Consider the following 21,196-nt stretch of genomic DNA (forward strand, 5'->3'; position numbering starts at 1 on the left):
ACACATTTTCCTGGTGTGACACTAGGACCAGAACTCAGGTCTTCTATATCCTCACTGGGCTCCTTGACTGTCCCTGCTTCCTGGGTTTCCTGTGGCCAGAAGGAGAAACTTCAGGAAAGAAGTGGGAAGGAAGGGGCTGCTCCCTCCGTTTCTCAGTTTGATTTTAAAAATTTATTTTATTCAATTTGGAAAATGAATACAAATCCCTGGGTGCTTGGGGGAGGGAGGATGGGCGGGAAGAAGAGGGAGTAGGAATTGAGGTGAGGCATGAGCATCACAGTGGCTGTCTCATGGGCACGTCCAAGTCCCTGCCCCAGGAGGTGGGGGGAGGGTGAGCAGGGAGCTCAGGTCCGGAGGAACACTGTGGTGAGGAGTCCTGGAGAGGAGAGAAAGAAGACCAAGGGGGTGAGCAGCCCTGGGGCCCTGCTAGCCTCCCTCCTAGGTCCCCACGCCCCCAGCCACTACTGTGCTCACCCAGGATGTAGGCTGCCACCAACTTCTGTCCCAGGGAGACGTGCAGGATTTGGGGCAGCTGGCTGCCAAGCTCGTCCTGGAGTGGGAGCAGCAGGAAGGCCACAGAGACTATGCCGGTCAGCAAGAAGAGGAGGAAGGAGCTGGTGGCCAGTTGTGGGGGGCGGTCTGGGAAACAAAGGTCATCAGAAGCTCCACCCCCCCCTCCTGCCCAGCCCAGCGCCCTCCAGGGAGGAAGCTAGAGATAGGAGGTGTATTTTTATGGGCCTCCAGGGGACATGTTGCAAGTGTCCCCTCCTCCCTGTAGCCTCTGTCCCCACAGACATGAGAGACCCTCTCCCCTCTGGGCCCTCAGCACTTTTTTCTCTTCACCCTGCCTTCATTATTGACTCCTGTGTACATGTCCCTCAGGCAAGGGACTCTCTCTCCCATGTGCTGCCCACAGTTTGGTTCGGTGTAGTTGCTCAGTATGGGTTTTCTATGGAACGGAGCGGAGAGGAAGCAAATGATAGGAAGGACTGAGGTTAGAGCTAAGGAAGAACTTTTTCCTCTAAGTAGAAGCCGGAAACCAGGGAAACTACGAAGCCTGCTTTTTGCCTAAACTGATATAAAATCCGACCGAACTCCTAGGAATGCTTCTACCAAGAAGCAAAACACGGAGCCAGAAGACCCCTTCAGCTCCAGCTGAGCCCATCTCTAGGGTAATGCTCAAGAACTCGGGGCGCCTGGGTGGCTCAGTGGGTTAAGCCTCTGTCTTTGGCTCAGGTCATGATCTCAGGGTCCTGGGATTGAATCCCGCATCGGGCTCTCTGCTTGTCAGGGAGCCTGCTTCCTCCACTCTCTCTCTCTCTGCCTGCCTCTCTGCCTACTTGTGATCGCTCTCTGTCAGATAAATAAATAAATTCTTTAATTAGAAAAAAAAAAAAAAAGAACTCGAGAATTCCCATCCCCCAACTCACTCTCTGGGAAGTGTCTGGCCTTGGGTGGTGCTGTCCAGGAAGGAGGCCCTGGGTGGGGTGTTGGGTCAGGCTGTCCCTGAAGCTCAAGGGGGTAGGCTGGGGCCCTCAGAACCGAAGTGATGTCCTTGCGCCCCACCACTCGACCCTCAGCTCCCTCCTCAGACAGCTCAATGCGGAAGCGGTCCTGGACATCATAGTGGCTGGGAATGGGGGCCACGTGGCGAATCACACTGGTCCCAAAATAGGAGAGAGACCCAGTGAGAGGAAGTGAGTAACAGGCAGTGATCCAAGTGGATCCAGGCCCCACCTCCCAGAAGCCTTTCCCTTAGGGACGCAGACAGAGGTGGGAAAAAAGGTTGCAGAGAACCAGGTCTGAGCTCTATGATACCAGCTCGGTAACTGAGACAAAGGAGGCACCGACCCCTGGCTTCCGTGAGTCCCCTCCACCCTCCTCACTCACATGTCAATGCAGGATTGAGGCTTCACATATCCTTCTGCGTCAAACACCGTGTATTTGGCCGGTGCTGTGCACAGGACTGAGGGGTAAAGGCACACAGAGACCGACTATTGCTTCAGAGACAAGCTTGCCCATGGAGGGACATTAGAGTCCCCCTTCCCTTCTAACCCAGGGCTGGACGTGACTCTTCCAGCCTGCCAAGCTTGGCTATCTGACCCCACTCGTCTCACTCCTCCAGCCCGCACATCCCCCAATATCCTGCCGCCAGACCCAGATCCCGGGCATGAGGCGCCCATCCCTTCACCTCGGAAGCGAAGCGCAGCTCCCGTGGGGTTATAGAGCGTCAGCAGCTGCCGGGGTCCGCTCCGCTGGTCCGCCCTGAATACTAAGTCCGGGGGAAAGACGAGGACAGGGACAAGTCCCGAGGGAGGAGGGGCGCCCCGGGACCCCCGCCCAGGAGCACCCGGGCCCACCAGCTCCTGGTCCTGGGGCGCCCCACGGCGCATGCAGGCTGTGGACGGTGGACATACGAGGGCAGAGCTCAGGGGACAGGGCCTGGAGTCTAGAGCTGGGGGACGAGAGGGGAGAAAGGGATTGGAATGAGATCGTGGGGGCAGGGCCTGGTCTGATGCTGCCGCCGCCGCGTCGGAACCCCGCTAGATGAGGTCCCGCAGACCAGGCCCAGGCCCCCCAAACCGTTCCCCTCTCCAGCTCTGTCCCGGGTCCCTTTAAGCCCCGCCCCAAGCCCCACCTCATGGTCACGCCCACCCCATAAACCCTGCCCCTAGCTGCTCCCAACCCGGGCCTTGTCTCCAGGCCCGGCTCCCGATCTCCAAAAGCCCCGCCCGCCCCGCCAGGGGCCCCGCCCCTTCCGGGCGTCCCAGCTCTGTGGCCAGACTCCGCCTGACGCAGCGCCCCCCTCCCGGAACCGCCCTTTCTCCAATCTCTCCAGAAACCTTTATTTGTGCCTCCGAATCCTCCCTGAGGTTGGCCCGCAGCGCCTTCGTGCTTCAGCCTCCGAACTGCCGCTCGTGCTGTGAGGCTTACCTTCTGGTCACTGAACCTGCCAATCAACTTTTGGCCGGACCGAGGCTGCCATCTTCCCGAGAGACCGGTTTCCGCACTTCCGCCGTACGGCCCCTGTCATTGGCTAGGGCGGGCCTCGTTTCCGCCGTCAGCATGCGCCGATTGGTGAGTCTAAAGACGTGACTGGCTTGATCCCAGTGACGTATAATTTTACCGGCGACTCGGGCCAAAGAGCTCTATCCGGAGTAAGTCAGGGGGCCCGGCGGAGGTTGGGAGTTGAGAACTGGGCTTTGTTCCTCCCCACTAAGACCTCCAAGTCACTAGAATCACATCCCATAGGGAAGCCCTCTTTCTCTATTTTAATCCCAGGCTCTCCTAGAAGCCTCTGCAGCCATCATAGCGGTTTTCCGTAGTCCTAGTTGGGAGGTTGCTTCCAGTTGGGCTAAGATTGAGACAGGGAAACTGCAGGGACCCCATTGTTTTGTTTTGTTTTTGTTTAAGATTTATTTGAGAGAGAGAGAGAGAGAGAGAGAGCACGAATGGGAGGGGCAGAGGGAGAGAGACTCCTGAAGCGGACTCCCCGCTGAGCGGGGAGCCTGTTGCCGGGTGAAGCGGGGGCTCCGTCCGAGGACCCTGAGATCATGATCTGAGCCAAAATCAAGAGTGGGCCGCTTAACTGACTGAGCTCAGGCGCCCCAAAAGCCGTTCCCCCCCACTTTGATTCTTTTCCAGCTTCTGTTCTTGCTCGGACCTGCACCCCCACCCCACTCTACGCATGCCTCCTGATGCAAAAAGCGTATGTCCTCCTTGTAAGGGACAAAGAGAGAATGATATCTTTGGAGGCTTCCAGTACAATAGGTGATACCTAGGGAATGATCTGACAGAGCTATCCTGTGCCTGTTCCAGGCCACTGCCACTAGGTATCTCCAGGCCAAGACCCCCTGGCTTCAGGGAATGAGCGACTTATGAAGGCACCCGGACCCCGTCCTTGTTCTGACCAGTTGCTGGATGCCTGAGGGAACAGGTGTACTGGACCTCAAGAAAAGACAAGACTCATGCTCTGTTCCTTTCCAAGTCTCCAGAATGCTCAGTCCATCTCTGTCTCTCTCTGTAGATATATATAGATATATATCTAATGGATCTCCACACCCAACCTTCCTGCATCAGGATGTCAGTCCATGGCTCCTCTCCTGAGTTTCCCTTTCCAGCGTGGGACTCAGAAATCAGTCACATTTGCATAAAGGAAGTAGGATTTACCAGCCCTGCCACTGGCATCATCCCAAGGTGAAGGATCTCACCCCAGGCCCCACGACTGGTTAGCAGTAGAGCAAAAACAAAGTTCATCTTATCCCAAAGCACCCCAACAAATGTAGAAATCCCTTTATCCTCTTAGGCTTTTGTTTTCTTGATAGCATAGCTTCACTTGATTATTTTATTATCTGCTTTTTATTTTATCTGCTCCAGTAGAATGTACTTTTCCTCCCTATAAGAGCAGAGATTTTGTTTTCTGGTTCATTCCAAAGTGCCCGCCATTTGAAATGAACAAAGGAGTGACTAGGAAGAAACTTTGAGCTGAGATCTGATGGAAGTTAGGAAGCGAGCCATGAGAAATCAGTGGAGAGTATTCTGGATAGAGGGGATAGCTAAGGCAAAGCCCCGAAGCGGAAAGGTACTGGAAATGGTCAAGGAGCCACTGAGACTAGAAGAGCGGTTGCCAGGGAGACAGCAGTGAGAGATGACATGAGGCGGGAGGGTTGGATGCAGATCACCTAGAGCCTCGGAGTCTGCAGTAGGACTTCAGATTTTATTCTGAGACTGATGGAAAACTATGGAAGAGGTTTTCCTCATTTCTTTTTCTTTTTTTTTTTTTTAAGATTTTATTTATTTATTTGACAGACAGAGATCACAAGTAGGCAGAGAGGCAGGCAGAGAGAGAGAGAGGAGGAAGCAGGCTCCCTGCAGAGCAGAGAGCCTGATGTGGGGCTCGATCCCAGGACACTGGGATCATGACCTGAGCCAAAGGCAGAGGCTTTAACCCACTGAGCCACCCAGGCACCCCCCTCATTTCTTTTTCTTAACAGCTTTATTGAGATATCTTAGACATAAAAAAATTGTTTAAGGTGTACAACTTGAGGGGCACCTGGATGGCTCAGTTGGTTAAGGGTTTGATTTCAGCTCAGGTCGTGATCTCAGGGTCCTGGGATCGAGCCCAGGATCAGGCTCCCCACTTGGGGGGCACGGTTTGCTTGTCCCTCTCTCTCTGCACCTCCCCATGCTTGTGTTCTCTTTCCCCAAAGAAAATCTTTAAAAAATATATATACATTGTGAAAAGATCACCACAATCAAGCTGATTAACATATCTGACACCTCTGTGGTGTGTGTGTGGGTGTGTGTGTGTGTTGAGAATAAGGGAGAGGGTTTATTTTTTAATTTTTACTTAAAAAATTTTTTTTAAGGTTTTATTTATTTATTTGACAGAGAGAGATCACAGGTAGGCAGAGATGCAGGCAGAGAGAGTGGAGGAAGCAGGCTCCCTGCTGAGCAGAGAGCCTGATGCAATGCGGGGCTCCATCGCAGGACCCTGGGATCATGACCTGACTCAAGCCGAAGGTAGAGGCTTTAACCCACTGAGCCACCCCCAGGCACCCCCTAGAATAAGGGAGAGTTTTGAGCAAAAAGTGACAAGGTCTTATGTTCTTAAAAGATTATTCAGGATAGTAAACAGTCTGTTGAGTCTGTTGAGTTTAACACATGAACGAAATCTCCTAGATGGGCCCCCAGACTACAGAAATGGAGATGTGACCCCTTCCTCCATCAAGAAACATTTATTTGGATAAGAAAGGAGTCTTTAGGGCTCCGGAAGGTAGCCTAGGTTTTAGGCCTGGGACCCAGCAGCCCGAACAGGCTGGGAGGGGCACTTCCTCTTGCTGAGGTTGGTGAGGATCTGGTCCTGGTTGGACCGGTAGAGAACCACGAAGCTGTCTGCAGGAAGGACAGGACCTCTGTTCTCGTCCACCTGGCCCATGATCAGATAACTGGCTCCTGGGGGAGGAGAGGGAGGGGTCGAGAGCGTGTTATTGAGACCTTGTAAGATGTACCTCCTTGTCAGACTCCTTCAGATTCTATCATTTTCATAAGGCTATGTCCTCTTCCCCATTTTGCCACATCCGTTACCTTTCTTCATGGGGGGGCACTGCTTGCAGGGCACATAAAACTTCAGGGGGGTGTCAGTGAGTGGAGAGGGCAAGTCCAGGCCTCCGGTTTTGTAAGCACCAATGAGACTGACGGTGACAGTGAGGCCCTCTCCTGGGCCCCGAACCATGGACTTCACTGTTGCGGTCACCACTGTGGGAGAGTGGGGGTGAGAGGTGAGGCGACAGGAGGCCAGCCCAGGGCTGGAGCCAGGAGGGGGTACTCTGAGGACAGGAGGGGAGGTTAGAGCTGCTGGCAGGTGGGGCTTCTTACCCAGGCTGCTGGAACAGAAGTTGCTCTGCAGGGTGCCTGTCCGGCGGCACTGCTTTGGGCAGGACACAGCAGGCACGTCTAGGAAGGAGAGGGGGTGCTGTTTGTGGTGGGGGACCCACCCAGCAGGTAGGAAGGGCCACTTCCCTCATAACGGCCTCATTGATTTGAATTCATTCAGAGTTCTGGGCTGCACTGGGGCCCAGCACCCAGTACCAGACATCAGTAAGGAGGAGGCACCAGTGAGTGATGTATGAATGAATGAATGAATGAATGAGTTTGGAAAGGAGGTCTTTGAAATGGCTCTCTTCAGTCTGCGTCCCCTTCCTCCCCCTTCCCAGACTTACCGGGGCCCCCCGGAGTTGCCTGGGCCTCAGATGAGGCCTTTGGTTTCTCTGCAGGTGGGGGTCTGGGCTTGGGGAGTGAGGTACCCGACCGGGCATCCTCCCCCGGGCTCCGGGACTGCCCTTCGGCACCTCGCGGCAGGGTCTTGTAGGAGGCCGAGAAACCATCCGCTGTGACACTGAGGTCAGAGACGAACTGGACAAGGAGCTCGTTCCCTTCAGAAGAGATGGTACTGCGGGTGGCAGGACACGGAGGAGGGGGCGTCAGGCGGGCCTTTGTTATCTCTGCCCTGGGTTGGCTGTACCAGCTTCCCTCCTTCGCAGGACCTACTCGCCTCTCTATTGATGGGTGGACCCGTCCTGGTGCCAAGCCGGGTCTCTTGCCTGGTCGCCTACTAGCTCCGCCCACCCGTTTGGGGCTCACGGGTTCAGATCCCACCTCTTCAGCTAAGCCTGGTCTCCCCCACCCCCCAGTCCCTTCCCTAGAAAGGTGGAGACGCTGGGACCCACCAGCCACCCGGGTCCATCCCCTCACCCCGGGGCCGTGTCGCCGCAGAACTTCCCCAGCCTCTTGGAGTCATCGCTCACTGCTCCGTTGAACACGCTGACCGAGTCATAGCGGCAGTAGGTGTCGGGCTCCAGGTCAAACTTCCCGAAGGTCAGCGAGATCACCTGTCCCCGGGGAGAGAGGAGGCTGCGCGGCTGGACCCCGGAAGCCCAGAAGCTTGCGGCACCTCCTCTCCCTCCTCCCAGGTCCCCCGGACCCCCCCCACCCCGTTATAGCATTCACACCGCCACTCGGAGGGTCACACGCCCAGGGGAACCCTTCGGCGGCGTCTTCCGTCTCGGGCACCGTCTAGTCCTGGCTCGCGCTCAGGGAACAGACCCAGCCTCCACCTCCAGCGCCACCACATACACACACAGCCCCGTTTATGGATCAGCATCCTGTACCTCGCTCTCGTAAGACTTGTCACAGGTGTGATTTTACACTTTTTGTTTGAGTGCAAGCAGTTCTGGGTCTGTTTTTCTCCCTACCAGCGCGAGCTCAGTGGTCGGGACCCAGCAGATGGTCAGTAAATCTTTGCTGGCTGCCGGCTGCAGAATGGCGCCTGGGTCCCCAAGGGCGGCCCGGGCAGGGGGTCGGTACCTGGTCCGGGGGCGCGATGATGTGCCAGGAACAGCTGATGCCCGGGGGGTAATCAGACTCGGGCCAGTTGGGCGTGGTCAGGGTTCCCTGGGCCTTCTCCAGCCGCCCCCCGCAAAATTGGTGCTCTGGGGAGGGGAGAAAGGATTGGGGGTGGGAGGCGGTGGAGACCCTCGGTCAGCTCGGGGAGAGCTCTAGGCTGGAAGACTGTGCTGGAAGCTCGGACGTCTGGGTCCCAGCATGAGGGGACGAGAAGAGGGGTAGGAAAGAGGGGCTTGGTTAGCAGAGAGGGGGCCTGGAAGAGAAGGGCTTGGGGGAGTCGGGCCCCCAGGCAGGCGGTGGAAGGGGGAGGAGGCATTGGCTGGACACGGTCCCTTCTCTCCCCTCCCCCTGCCCCGCGGCCACATCGTTCCTCTTCCCCTGGGAGATCCCATCTCCCCGGTCCTGTGGAAAAGTCCCCTTTGCAGGCTTGGGAGTCCTCACGTTGTGAGGGTGCCCTCAAATTGGGGCACAGCCCAGAAACCTCTTTAGGGAGGTCTCTGCCTTAAACATTTTAGGGGAGACTTATGCCGCCAGGAGGGGGTGATGGGACCGCAATCGGGAGCCCCGGGCTGGGTGTAGGGGGCTCCGGGTTGGGGGAACCTAGTTCCCCAGCCCGGGGGTGCCCCCTCACGCCCGTCTGAGGGAGCCCGATTGCGGACGGGGGCGGGCAGTTACTCACCGTCCCAGTAACCCCAGGCCGCCCATTCCACCCGCGGGTCGGTGACCCATTTCCGCCTCGCGCCTGGGGGGGGGCCCGGAAGAGGGGGGGGGGGGGGGGGGGAGGGGGGAGAGAAGACGGGGAGGAGGGACTGAAGGGGCAGTTAGTGAGGAAAAAGGGTAAGGGAGGTAATGGGTACCCTAGGCTCTCGGGCGCCGGGTTTGGCGCCGGGTGTAGGTTAAGGCTGGGGGCGGGGCCTGCGCCGGGGGCGGGGCCAGGAGAGGGGGAAGGCGGAGGTGAGGGAGGTCTCACCAGTGCCTGAGGTGGCCCTCCCGCTGTACCAGAGCAGGAAGCCTCGTCCTCCTGTGCCCTCGTCCGCCGTCATCCTCAGGGTCACCTGGTTGCCGGGGGCGACTAAGGGCGCAGGCCGGAAGGTCCCGCAGAAGCGTCCAAGCCGCTGGCCCGAGGTTCCAGACCCGGCAAAGACCTCCAGAGCGTCGTAACGGCAGGCCGAGTGCTGCTCCAAGTCGAAGACTCGGAAGGAAAGGGACACAGTCTGGCCCTCAGGGACCTGAAGGCAGGGACAGGGAAGGGGACCCGCAAAGTCAGGGCACACACAACCCAGGCGGAGGGTACCTGCATTTCATACAGAAACTGGGCCTGAGCAGGAAGGGACCCCATCAGGGTACAGAGCAGAGGGCCCTGGCTCTGCCCTAGTTTGTGGCTCAGGCAGGGACAAGAACTAAGGGCGTGGGGAGATTGGAGGGTCGAGAACGGAGTTGGGAGTTGGGGAACAGGCCCTGAGTTAAGGAAGGTGTGAGGACACTTTGCCACGTGTTACTGTGGGCACTGCTGCCCTCAGTGACCGGAGGGGACAGGGCTTGGACCTGGGAGAAGTGGTGGTTCAAGGACCGGAGGGGGCCGGCAGACTGGGGTTCCCTTAGCAGTCAGGCCTGCAAGACTTCAAGGGGGTAGTGATCAGAAGGACCTCCTCACCGTTATTGTCCAGATGCACTCCTTATTGGGGGGGTAGAGGTTGGGGAAACCCTCACTTGCCACGTAACCTGACTCCCCGGTCACATCCCCTCCACACAGGAACACGGGTCTGGAGAACAGAAGAGGGGTCAGCCATGAATGGAGGAGAGCTTGGGACGGATAGGGTAATGATGATGGGGCGGGGGGTGGTGGTGGTGCAGGGAGGGACGCCAGGAGGATGGAGGAGAATGGCCTAGGGGATCTGGGGCAGCCTCAGCCAGCCACCGGGATTGAGAGGATTAAGAACAAGTGGGGCCAGCAACTTTGCTGTCTTTCCAACACCCCCCAGTCCCCACCCCCACCCCAACAGGAATTCCCGGAATCCTCCCCAGGCTGTTCCTCACTCTCCCCCCCTCGCCCTGCCTGGCAGTCGGGGACAGGAGCCGCCTAACTACTTCCAGATGTGGACACAGCCACGAGGCCATGGGGGGGAGGGGGGGCGGAGAGATGAGGAGCCGCGGCTATGGCCCTCACGTTGAACCTGGAGACCAGATTTCCCCAGCTCCCAACCTTTGCCCTGCTCCTGTTCCTGCTAAGTACTTGAGTATCTGACTCCCAGGTCTCCCACTCGCTCTCCCCTCTCCCCCCACCACCTTTGATTCCCTCCTGGAATCCAGATGTCCAGCTACCAGGCAAGTTCAGAGTCTTGGCGCTCTCAGGTTCCACGGAAGGGGGCCAAGGGTCTGGGTGGGTGGGGAGACTTAGAGGACAGGGGGACAAAGGGTGGAGGAATGGGGTGGGGGGGGACAGTGGTGACCCACAGATGATCGTGGTCTTGCAGTAGGAAGAGAGAACTTGGGGGCTGGGGGGAGCTGGGGCTGTGGGAGATCTGGGGTGGGGTGGTGTGTGAGTAAAAGAATCCACAGGATCCACAGGCAAAACCCCCAGGAATCAGGGCTTTTGCAGCTCACTGAAGCTATCTGGAAGGTGCCGAGACCTACCTGGTATAGTTGGGGGTCTGGCCCTGGGCGAAAGGTAGCAGGGCCCAGGCAGTGAGGAGGGGCCCCAAGAGGGAGGCTGTGGCAGCAGGCAGCATGGCCAGGGGGAGAGGCGCTGGGGTCCTCGAGGCAGTGACGGCCGCTGAGTTGAACAGCGGCAGCGGCAGCGGCAGGATAATCAGGGCCAGATGAGGCAGCCTCGGGTGTGTGGGCGTGGGGACTGGCCAGCGGGGCGGGCGGTGGGGAAGGCGGGACAGGGAGAGTTTAGTCGGGACAGTGGTGAGTCCAGGGGCCTCTCTACATCCAGGACACATAAATATTGACCCAAGTGGGGGTCGAGCAGTGAAGGGCAGAAGAAGCATCAAGCCTCAGCCACAATGCAGGCATCGGGTCCCGTCCTCCGGAAGCCCACTCTGCCAGGTGCGCGAGCATCCTACGAACACAGCCTCTGGTCCCTCGTCATGATCCTCCCCATGCCCGCCTCCTCAGCACCCACAGGTCTTCCTTCCTTGACCGCCCCCCTGACATCCAGTCACTCACCCCCTTCCTGACCACCCCCTGGCTCCAGCTTATTTTCCACTTCAGAATTTCTACTGTCTTTTCCCCATCCCCGGGCCAGACTACTCGAAGGAGAAAATTCTGCTCACCTATTTTCTCTCCCCAGTATTCAGAGGTGGGGGAGTGGCTTAGGGAGGCATGGTATGCGGGCGGATGAAGGGAGCATCCTCCATCGGAGTAGAACATAAGGGACGGGGACAACGCATGAGACTGAACCCGGGAGGTAAATCAGGTAAATCGGAGGAGGGGAAGAGATGACTGACTTCCCGGGGACCAAGGGCAATGGGTAGGACACTCTGCGAGGTCAGAAGCAAGTGGCCTGCTCAGGATGGGAGCAAGTCTGAGGGACAGAGGATCCCACTAAGAGAACTGAGTAGCATATGTTGCCTGCATCGTTCCAGAAGGTGGGGGTTGGACTTCCAAGTCCAGAAGCCAGGGCGGGGGGGGGGGGGGGGGGGGGGGGGGTCTTGGGAGGGGGAGGGGAAAGCAAGCCAAGAGATATAGGTGGTCAGGTCTGCAGCACCTGAATGCCTGAGCCACTTCTGCTCTGCCCACCCCGGCCATGCTCCTGTCCTCTGTCACCCACCAAGCCAAGCATTGGGCCCCCATCCCCGGCCCCAGGGCTCCAAGCCGGGCCTCACTTCAGCCTTTTATTCTATTTGTCCATCAAATCTCTTGTCCATGATAGTCAGATTGGGGGCCCCTCCTGGGCAGCCCCCCAAACATTTTACAAAACAGCTTCCTGTCCACCCTGGCATGTCAAGCAATCCCCTCCCCCCCATGTGCACATACAGTGTTTACTGCTACCGCCCTGTGTCTTCTTAGCTCCTGGCCCAGGGCTGCACTCTCCCTCCTGGGGTGAGATTAGGAGGGGGAGGGGTCAGCTCTCAGGGTTTGGGGGACCTGGGCCGACCCCTGCAGCAGCCCTCTGCAGCATGTCCAAGGCCTCCCAAAAGAAATCCTTCTGTGCCGCCATCAAGGGCATCCAGCCCACGATCTCCTTCATTTTTTCCATGCGATCCTGCAACGTGGGGCAACTGTGGATCTGGCTGAGGTACTCCTCACAGGCCCGGGCTGTCCCCCCAGGGTCCTGGGATGCTCCCGGCCCCAGGCTGGGCTCGGGGGTCCCCACCACCCTGCTGGCTGGTAGGTCCCGGTAGGTGGGGTGGTGCTCGATGTCATGGCTGGACAGCATGTAGAGGCACTCTCTGGTAGAGCAGAGGGAACAGGCACACAAAGGAACCTTGGAGGAGAGAAGGGGCGTGGCTCAGTGGGGCCATTACTGAGGGGCTCCCCGGAAGTTCCAGCTGTTGTGTTCCTCCCTCTCCAGCCAGCCCTGAGCCAGCAAGTGAGCTAGGGCTGGCAGAGCCCCAAGGTTGTGTGAGGTCAGAGAGGGCCAGCAGGGTCTGCTGAGGGAGGGAGCCCGGGGCTGTGGTGTGTGGCCCGGAAGGGAGGCAGGTGGTGCTGGGGCGATGGGGCCCCCCGGGGTTCGTGTGTGTAGGCTAGCCCTATGGCTCCGGCCCTCCCTGGTTGCCTGCTGGTCTGACAATGCTCTGACCTTGACGTGGAGCTTCACGAAGGAGGCACTCCCCTTAGGCCAGCCAGGGAGGCGGCCTCCAGCGCCACAGCCGCAGCCCAGAAGCTCCTTGCTGAAGTCCGAGCCCTGGCTCAGCACCAGGGAGTGGTTGAGGCCACACCACAGGGCAATGGGGCGTTGCAGATAATGCACCTGAGGACACAGGGCCAGGATCCCTAAGGTGGGAACGCCAAGGATTTGGGGGCCCAGACAGGACAGGAAGGCTCAGGGAAGAATCTAGAGAAACTAGGAGGGGAAAGGGAAGGGACTCCGCGTCCCCCAGCTCCCACCACCCCACTCCCAGCCAGGAGGCAGACCAACAGCAATCTCTCCCTCCTTGGTTCTCCTGAAGCCCCAGTCGGACTGCATGGGGTCTAGCACTTTCGTCGGTTCCTCATCTTTGCTCCCCAGAAAACAGGCTACTTGCCTGAGCCCAGGGTCTGCTATCTGCTCCCTCACTGTCACCCCAGGCCTGTGCCAGCCCAGCCTTTCATCCTGCTTTCCAGCGCCAGGAGGAGAGCTATCCTTCCTCTTCCCAAAGTTGAAAGACTCCCTCCCTCCCTCCAGGCCAGCCCCCAGGAAGGACTTTCCTTCCACTTATTCCTCTCTCCTGTCTCCAGCAAGTTCAATTTGTCCTGTCCCTGTCTTTCAAATTGGCTACCCTATTTTGAAAAAACAACATGGCCACCGGATTCCTGCTGCTTCCAACCTGTCTTTTCAGGCAGCAGAACTGGTTACGTGACCAGTCTGAGGTCAGTCCCTTCCTGCTCTCATCATGGCCAGGCTTTCCTGCACCTTCTTGTGATCTGGCTTCTCTCCTTACTAAGCTACTGACGTGTTCTCTCCAAACGCACTTGACCTCCCAGCTGCCAAACCCCAGAGACCCTCGCACACTTTCTCCTGAGATTACGAGGGCTTTAATTTTGAAGACAGGCAAGTAATTTATGGTCATGATAGAAAAGTTACAAAATATTGGTGAGCAAAGAGTAAATTAAAAATCACTGGCCAGGGGCACCTGGGTGACTCAGTGGGTTAAGCCTCTGCCTTTGGCTCAGGTTGTGATCCTAGGGTCCTGGGATCGAGCCCCGCATCGGGCTCTCTGCTCAGTGGGGAGCCTGCTTTTCCCCTCTCTTTGCCTGCCTCTCTGCCTACTTGTGATTTCTCTCTGTCAAATAAATAAATAAAATTTAAAAATCTTTAAAAAAAAATCACTGGCCAGGGGTGCCTGGGTGGTTCAGTCTGTTAAGCGCCTGGCTCTTAATACGGGCTCAGGTCCTGATCTAAGGGTTGTGAGTCAGAGTACCTCATTGGGTTCCACGCTTGGTGTGGAGCCTACTAAAAAAAAAAAAAAAAAAGTCACTGGGAATCCTACCACCTACTACAAACATCTTGCTGGATATTCTTCTTCACCGCTGCGTGTGTATGTGTGTGTGTGTGTGTGTGTGTATGTGTGTGTGTGTGTGTGTGTACAAATTGTATGTTTTTTAAGCAAAAATGGCATTGTATTATGTAAAATAATTTTTTTTCGCTGAAAAATATGGCCTGACCATCTTTCCGTGTCAGGAGGTATTTTCCTGCATTATCTGTCAGCCTGAGTCACTCCCTCCTGTTTGAAACTCTCTGAGCCCACGGCTTCTGGGATTTGGCATCCGAGAATGTGCCCATCTGGCGTCAGAGACAGCCTTTTCATTCCCTCTGCCTAGGACATTGGCTCCTGCCCGGGATTTGCCCCTCTATCCCTACTCCTGTCCATGTCAGCCTTGTTTCAGTGTGGACCCTAATGCCAGAGAGACATTTCCATTTTAGAAAAAGTCCAAATTCACGCTGTTTCTCTTTCCTCAAGCCAGCATCCCTTCCCACGTTTGTAGGCATGCCGTCTTTCTTCAAGGGGTCTCACTCCAGAACCTCTTTTGTCCTCGGGGCCTTCTCACATCTCAGCAGTTTCTAGGGCCTGTTCATTTCCTTTCAAAAACATCTCCGGGATCCTTTCTTTTAGGTTCCCACTGCCCCAGGCTCTTCTTGTCTCAAGTGTCGCCCCAGTGGGCTTCTCATTCCGCGGCCTCCTGTTCTCAGTCATCGCGGGGTTACCTTCTGCTCCCGAACCTGCGGTGATTCCTTCCCAAATCTATACCTCTCTGGGCTCACCCCCACCTGCGCTGCCTCCTATCTACCGATGTCGGAAACACCCTGTCTGCTTTAAGTGTGTGCAAGCTGTGTTCTAGTCCCCATTATACAGTCCCCTGTGCCCACCCGAATCCGATCTGACCCATCAGGCCCTGACGACAGCTCACCTCTGCTGGTTAGACCAGCCCACCGCCCGGTCTCCCTGCTTCGCTAAATTGTTACTGCACTTAGAGCAAGCACCACACAGAACGGACCTCACAGTACCAACCCTGGGAAAGTCATGCAGCAGTAGTACCACAGGCATTACATACTGGGTGGCTTAACTTCCCCAGGGAGTAGGAGTGGATTCTAAAGACAGTGGAGAAGTGGAGAGATCCAGGGGTTAGGGAATTGGAGGAAGGGGGTCAGGATGACAGTAACGGAGAAACAGTCTCACCTGTGTGGGTTCCCCTCTGTCCATTTTGTCACCTGTCCCCAGCTGCCCGTATCTGTTATTTCCCTGCATGAAGATTCGGCCAAATTCATCCACCAGGCCAAGGTGATTGTAGCCAAGAGCACAAAATAGGATCTAGGAAGTAAAGCAGAAAGAGGAGGGGACTATTCAGTTCCCTCCAGGGGAACCCTGAGCTCTAGAATCTCCCAGCTGCTAACCTGCCAATTCTAGCTGCCTTCTTTTGGCCTTGCCCGCTGCCTCGCCCCTCTCTCTGGGTCCCCTGTCCCTCCCTGAGCAATCATTTGATCCCTGCTCACATTTCAGACCTCTGGCACTTTTCAAACCCTAATACAACCCCCCTCTGCCCGCCCCCTGGTCTGCCCCATCCCTCCAGGCTCCTACCTTGGCAGGCAGTGAGAGAGCAAGCGGCATCTGCTGGTCCAGGGGGTCAAAGGCTTGAAGGGTCCCAAAGAGATCACGATACACCCCTGGGGTATGCACCTCAAAATACACTCCTCCCTGGTCTGGGGGGTCAGGAGCCCTCAGCTTAGCAGCTTTGGGCACCTGTTTCCTAGAGATAAGGCCCTACCTGGGATAAAAGCTACAAGATCTGGGGTGTCTCACACCCACTGGCAATGTAGCAGTTACGATATCTGGGAACCTAAACTCATCTTTTCACTAGGATGCCCAAAAGGGTCCATCACAGAGCTGAGTAAGCATCAGGGGGAGCTGTTCGTATCTGGAAGGTCTGTTTAAGACCAGGGTCTGGAGAAGAAGGAAGGTGGTTCTTACCCGTGATGTAGAGAGTACTGCTCTGGTTGGAAGCCATGCAGGCCACACGAAGGTGAGGCAGGCAACGGGACACCTTCCTCAGGGCCAGCTGGACGGTGTAGGAGCGCGGCTGGTCCAGCTGGGTTTCGTTCACTACCAAAGAGTAGATCTTTCCTTCCTCTGGGAGATGGGGGAGAGGCAGACAATTATGGCGGGGGAGGGGACCCCCCAATATCCACATTAAGTTCCCAGGAGACTGTCTAAGGCATACGGATGAAACATTTACTGTCCTAGAATGGGGCTGGAAGAAAAAGGGTAGAAATGGAATAAGGGAAGAGTGACCCTGAGTTGTCCAGACTCTAGCCCTTTACCACCCAAAATAAATCAGGCAAGTCCTTGAGTGTAAAAGATGAGTGGAGAGAACACCTAGCAGTGAGAGTTGGCAGAATCCAACTGGAGTGTTAGGAAGAATGATGCTGGGAACTTGGGGCCCTGCTTGGCTAGAATAGTGGTTTCCAACCTTTTTTTTTTTTTCCCCCCACAGCACCCTTTATTCAAATGAAACACATAGCATCGTAGACTAGGAGGCAGACAAAAAGCAAAGCTCTTGGATTTGAGAGCAGGATGAGGTGGCTCACAGAAACCCATGTGAGAGGCCTCCTCTGCCCCTGCCTCAGGACCCGAAGAATCTGTAGAGAGCAGTTTGCAAACCACTGCTCTGGGCCACACCTGTGAGAAGCAGCAGAGCCCGCTGCGTCTCCTGACCGACTAGCACAATCTGTTTGAAGCTCATGGAGTGGTGGAAAGTCATCTTGAAGACACGCTGCCCACTGGACTGCAGATAGACCTCGACACAGTCACAGGCCCGGCTGCCCGTTGTGCCCACCATGCCTGGCTGCTCCCGAGTGGCCAATACATAGAGGTATTTACGGTAAACCGTGTCACATCTTGGGTCTGAGGCAAACTGTAGGAAGAGATGCAGGTGTCTGGGATCTAGGCCTTGGAATGGAATGAGGCTGGGCCAACGGGAGCCTCTCACCACCCAATGGGGTGAGAGATGAGGTACTTGGGGTTCAGGGCTGGGAAACAAGGGCTTGTTTCTCAGTTCCTGGGACAGGAGGGCGGCTGTCCCGAGGAGAAGACCTCAGGGCTGGTGTGGTCCCCGGGTCCCCTTGGGAGGGGTGGGCTCTGCTACTCACATCCTTGGCTCCGCGACACAACACAACATAGCGGCAGGCTCGCTTCCACTGGATCTGGCCAAGGGTAGAGGAGACCAGGGCATTTTTGAGGAAGAAGAGGGTCCCCGCGTAGTCAAGAATGAAGACGTGGTCCTTGGTGGGCAAGAAGCGGCGGTAGCCGTGGGCTAGCAGGGGGGCTACGCTCTTGCTGAGACAGCGGCGGCGGCCCCCGAATGCCTGGAAGTACAGGCCCTTTGTGTCTGGAGAAAGGAAGGAGATGGAAGGTTCAAGGGGTCAGAATGGCACAATGGAGAGGAATCAGAGCTAGAGCGGACTAGATTTCTCAGGCAGCGTGGTAGTTAGCAGCTCCCAGACCTAAGACTGGGGAACAGACCCCTTCCAAAGGACACTGGAAAGCTCAGAGCATATCTTTAATAATTCCCTATGCCTGAACTTGAGTTCTCTGCTCCCGTCAGCCCAGGGCACTACACATGCTTTGGAGCGCTTCTTCAGGCCAACAACCTTGCATCAGAGACATCGGAGGGGAAACAACACATAGAAAAGCAGCAGGAGGAGGAGTGAAAAAGAATGATCCAGAAAGGCCAGTAACCCCGCCCAGGCTCCGGATCTGCTATCTGGATCAGATCTGGATCTCCATCTCCAGTGTGTGAAATCAAGTACTTGGATAGCGGCTCCCTGGGAATGGTTTAGAGCATGTTTCTCAGCCTGGAGTGACTCTGTCCCTCAGGGAACACTGGTTGTCACTTCTAGGGGGAGGTTTGCTCCTGGCGTCTAGTGGGGGGAGGCTAGGGATACTGACGATCATGTGAAATGCACAGGACAGGCCCCCACTCCAAATAACTATTTGGCCTCCAAATGTCAACGGTGACAAGGCTGAGGAACTCTGGTTTAGAAGAGGGAAAACTGCAGGTTTGGGGAGTGGAGGTGGTGTCCAGGGTAAGATTTGGAAGAGAGTTTGACTATGGAGGGAGGTTTGTCAGGGATGCTAGTAATGCGGGTCCCTCAGAAGGTGGGGCTAGAAGCTTGTAGCACTGACAGCATATCATATGTTTGAATCTAATGGGTTCTTCCAGAGAAAGGGGCCCCGGAAGTTTGGGCAGGAATGCGGAGGGAACTCTGTGGAACAGGAGGGACCCCAGAATAAGGTAGGACAGAGGCAAAGACAATGGGGGTCTCTGGGGGAGGTGTACAGTTAAGAATGGCAGCTCTCTTCCAGGGCCGGACCCCAGAACCCTGCTCTCGTAGGCGAGGACTGAGCCTGCGACAGATGCGTCTCCACACGCCCTCGGCATCGCAAACTTCGTGGAAGTAGTGGCAGGTCTGGCCCAGAGCGACTACATCTCTGACTGGGAGGAATGAGATGATATGCTCCACCTGGGGGAGCAGGAGGGAGGAAGCAGGGATCAGTGGGGTCCCTCAGTGGTCTGGCCCCCTGCCCTTTATTCTTTAATCCCTCCCTATGGAGGACTCACCAGCTCTGGGGGTAACAGCTGAACAGAAATAGGGTTCCCTCTCCCCTTCTTCTCTTCACCCCCAGGCTCTGGGCCACATGAAGGGCAGCTCCGCTTCACCTACCCAAGGAGAATGGGGAGCACAGGGGTTCCATGAGAGTCAGGCCTCTTTTGCTGCCTTCTCTCAGCCTGTCTTTCATTAGCTACTTTCTTGGGGGCTCACAGCTCTGTCTTCCGGCTCTGTGTTCTCAAATCCTCCCATCTCTCTCTCTAGGTCTGTGGGTCACCCTTCCCTGTCTGCCGTGTTCCTTGGTCCACCGACTCCAAAGAACCCCTCCCCCGATCTCTGGCTGCCATCTTCTTGTCCTTCCCTTGGCTCGGTCCCCCCCTCACCCGGAGCCCCTCCTCCCGTCCGCACAGCCCGGTGACTTTTTGCAGCTTTCGCCTCCGGCTTCTCCTCACCATCCTGACTGCCCCCTCCCTGCTCTTGCCCTCATCTCTCCGTGCCCCTAGGCCCCCCGTAGTCAGCTCCCTGGCCCCCGTCCCTGCTGCCTTTCCCACACCATGTCCCCCGCCTGGGCTTGGGGGACCTCTGAGGCCCCTCTGCCTCCTAGACCCCTCCCCCATGGAGTCTGGGAAGACAAACCTCTCTGTGACCTCACTGCCCAGCCACTGTGACCTATTTTCCCCAACCTGGCCCGGGATTTTTCTCTTAGTCAGCTCCTGGGTTCTAGCTCAGTGTTAGCCCCCTCAGTGGCTCATGGGATATGCATTTTACAGGAGAGAGAAAGTGTGAACTACTGGTAGATGAGGCCTTTCCTTTTGGGGAGTAGTTCTGAGGTCCCTCCACTTGAGGCCCTTTTAGCATTAACTTGGCTCCGTAGGGAAACACTGGTGAGTTCTTCCTACCTCAGTAGGCCAGGGCCTCCAGGGATTTGTAGCCCAAGAGTATAAACTCAAAAAAAACAAAAACAAAAACAAAAAAGTATCAACTCAGTTTGACAGCTAAGGGGGAACGGTGACCCTGCTAGACTCTCTTAGAGTCTTAAGATCAAAGTGGGGATAATTCAGCACAAACTCTTTAGTCTTGTAAAAACACACTCAAAGCATGTCTCCTGGGACAGTAACATCAAGGCATGTGTGAAGGACAACCTATCAAGGTGGAAGAAAGGGCTAGAATTACTTTGAAACTTGGGGTATCTCCCACAGTCTAAGCTTTTAATGTAGTCTTACGGGGGAGGGGGTGCCATGTATGAGAAACAGCAGAAGTTGGGGGTGTGTCTGTCCAGGTAGGACCAAAGGATCCACACCAATAAATTCAAGGAGTAACCGGATCTTCCAGGAACTTGAAGCAATCCAGTCCTGGAAAACCAGCCCTCCGCTGCCTAGCATTACAGACTTTATTGCGCTAGCTAATTGTCAGCCACCCGAACTCCCTTATTCATGGGGACTAGTAAACAACTAGTTTTGAGACACCGGAGATGGAATTTTAATCATTCAATAAATGTTTAGGAATGTCAACATTTGAGATGTGATTTATAAGAAACTCTCAGTGGTTTGCGGTCAGGCAACTCTGACTGTATCCTAAGAGGATGCTAAGATCTCTCAGCAGACAGAAGAAGGATCGTCGGCTTCCTCCGGTGTCTGGGTCCCCTTTTATCTCTCCATTGCAGCTCAGGAGGCAAAGAGGAGGGTGCGGATAGAAAAAGCCCACCGAAGCAGCTGCTAGGAAAACGGTGGGAAATCGGGCTTCTAGAGCAAGCGGTAACTTGCGGTTTGCTCTCGCCAACCCATCGACCTCCCTCCGCCTCAGTTTCCTCATTTGTAAAACGGAGGGCTTCTTCTGGAGGTCACGGTCCCTTCTGGACCATGCTCCCCCCGTCCGCCTTGGGGTTGTCATCGCAATTCCCGCCCAGGCGCGCTCTTCGGGGTCGGGCGGCAGCTCTGGAGGCTCTCCGGTCTCCCGCAGCCCTTCCTCCAGGATTGAGCTGGGCATCTCCGGTCTCTGCTAAGCGCCCCCGTCCGCCGGGGCTGCGGACACCGCCGCAGGGCCTCAGCCTCCACGGCCAGAATGGTCTCCACGGTCCCTTCGGATGCAAAGGCCACCTGCGCACTGGCCTCAGGCATCGGCTGGCTCCAGCCCCCCGTCCCCGGGCCTCCCTCGCGCCCTCAAAGCGGACTCGCTCCCTAACAGTTCCCGCTCGCACGCGCCACTCCAGCCCCTGCACTGTTCCGAGCCGTGCCGGCGCGCAGAGCTCACGTTCTTTACCTCAGTCTCAAAGTTCTAGCTCACCCGCCTCCTCCTAGGCGAAGGGACCGCCTTCTCGCCCATACTATTGGTAGGTACAGCCGTCCCTCAGAGAAGAGGCCGGGCCAGGTTCCCTCCGGAGGATCTAACTGGCCTTTGTGACAGTCAGTCGCCTGTATCTGCCTTGTGATTGGTCTCCGTTGGAAGAAAACCTGGAGCCCCGGTTTGCGGTCGCTCGGCCTCTATCCCTTCTAGTAGAGCGCCGGCGTCCCAGTCTCCTGGTTAGACCTGATTGGCTCC

The 21,196-nt window shown here is 56.5% G+C and overlaps 3 protein-coding genes across 4 annotated transcripts; all 3 read right to left on the minus strand.

Annotated features, from left to right (window-relative positions):
• Window positions 1-265: 265 nt before the first annotated feature.
• Window positions 266-3,001, minus strand: LOC111145568 (motile sperm domain containing 3). Its single transcript, XM_022500506.1, has 6 exons — window positions 2,844-3,001; window positions 2,192-2,455; window positions 1,891-1,966; window positions 1,431-1,660; window positions 475-639; window positions 266-376 (listed from the first exon to the last, which is right to left on the minus strand). Exons 2-6 carry the CDS (start codon window positions 2,391-2,393, stop codon window positions 345-347), a joined length of 705 nt encoding a protein of 234 aa, XP_022356214.1. The 5' UTR covers window positions 2,394-2,455; window positions 2,844-3,001; the 3' UTR covers window positions 266-344.
• A 2,535-nt stretch (window positions 3,002-5,536) lies between these two features.
• Window positions 5,537-10,726, minus strand: LOC111145567 (procollagen C-endopeptidase enhancer). Its single transcript, XM_022500505.1, has 9 exons — window positions 10,540-10,726; window positions 9,560-9,668; window positions 8,876-9,134; window positions 7,867-7,991; window positions 7,255-7,391; window positions 6,723-6,952; window positions 6,379-6,456; window positions 6,088-6,258; window positions 5,537-5,955 (listed from the first exon to the last, which is right to left on the minus strand). Exons 1-9 carry the CDS (start codon window positions 10,632-10,634, stop codon window positions 5,789-5,791), a joined length of 1,371 nt encoding a protein of 456 aa, XP_022356213.1. The 5' UTR covers window positions 10,635-10,726; the 3' UTR covers window positions 5,537-5,788.
• A 942-nt stretch (window positions 10,727-11,668) lies between these two features.
• LOC111145566 (F-box protein 24) lies at window positions 11,669-21,083 on the minus strand. Of its 2 annotated transcripts, none has more exons than XM_022500504.1 (10): window positions 20,942-21,083; window positions 18,670-18,768; window positions 18,388-18,571; window positions 17,198-17,436; window positions 16,728-16,962; window positions 16,020-16,178; window positions 15,630-15,751; window positions 15,231-15,362; window positions 12,653-12,823; window positions 11,669-12,337 (listed from the first exon to the last, which is right to left on the minus strand). In XM_022500504.1, the coding sequence occupies exons 1-10, from the start codon at window positions 20,978-20,980 to the stop codon at window positions 11,975-11,977; spliced, it is 1,743 nt and encodes a 580-aa protein (XP_022356212.1). In that variant the 5' UTR covers window positions 20,981-21,083; the 3' UTR covers window positions 11,669-11,974. The 2 variants fall into 2 exon arrangements, with proteins under 2 accessions (XP_022356212.1, XP_022356211.1); XM_022500503.1 differs by lacking the exon at window positions 20,942-21,083 and adding an exon at window positions 19,042-20,177.
• Window positions 21,084-21,196: the final 113 nt, after the last annotated feature.

The sequence above is a fragment of the Enhydra lutris genome, unplaced genomic scaffold (assembly GCF_002288905.1).
Source record: "Enhydra lutris kenyoni isolate GAN:26980312 unplaced genomic scaffold, ASM228890v2 scaffoldscaffold13, whole genome shotgun sequence".
Lineage (NCBI taxonomy): Eukaryota > Metazoa > Chordata > Mammalia > Carnivora > Mustelidae > Enhydra > Enhydra lutris.

Coding starts and splice junctions, on each gene's coding strand:
- LOC111145568 (XM_022500506.1), bottom strand. CDS start 2,393: ATGCGCCGTGGGGCGCCCCAGGACCAGGAGCTGGTGGGCCCGGGTGCT. Junction 1,661..1,890: donor CCTCAATCCTGCATTGACAT/GTGAGTGAGGAG, acceptor TTTTGGGACCAG/TGTGATTCGCCACGTGGCCC. Junction 640..1,430: donor GGCCAGACACTTCCCAGAGA/GTGAGTTGGGGG, acceptor TTTGTTTCCCAG/ACCGCCCCCCACAACTGGCC.
- LOC111145567 (XM_022500505.1), bottom strand. CDS start 10,634: ATGCTGCCTGCTGCCACAGCCTCCCTCTTGGGGCCCCTCCTCACTGCC. Junction 9,135..9,559: donor AGTGCATCTGGACAATAACG/GTGAGGAGGTCC, acceptor CCCTGCCTTCAG/GTCCCTGAGGGCCAGACTGT. Junction 5,956..6,087: donor GTGCCCCCCCATGAAGAAAG/GTAACGGATGTG, acceptor CTCCTCCCCCAG/GAGCCAGTTATCTGATCATG.
- LOC111145566 (XM_022500503.1), bottom strand. CDS start 19,275: ATGGGGGAGGGGTCTAGGAGGCAGAGGGGCCTCAGAGGTCCCCCAAGC. Junction 17,437..18,387: donor GAGAGCTGCCATTCTTAACT/GTACACCTCCCC, acceptor TCCTTTCTCCAG/ACACAAAGGGCCTGTACTTC. Junction 12,824..15,230: donor ACAGAGGGGAACCCACACAG/GTGAGACTGTTT, acceptor CTGTGTCCTCAG/GTGCATTATCTGCAACGCCC.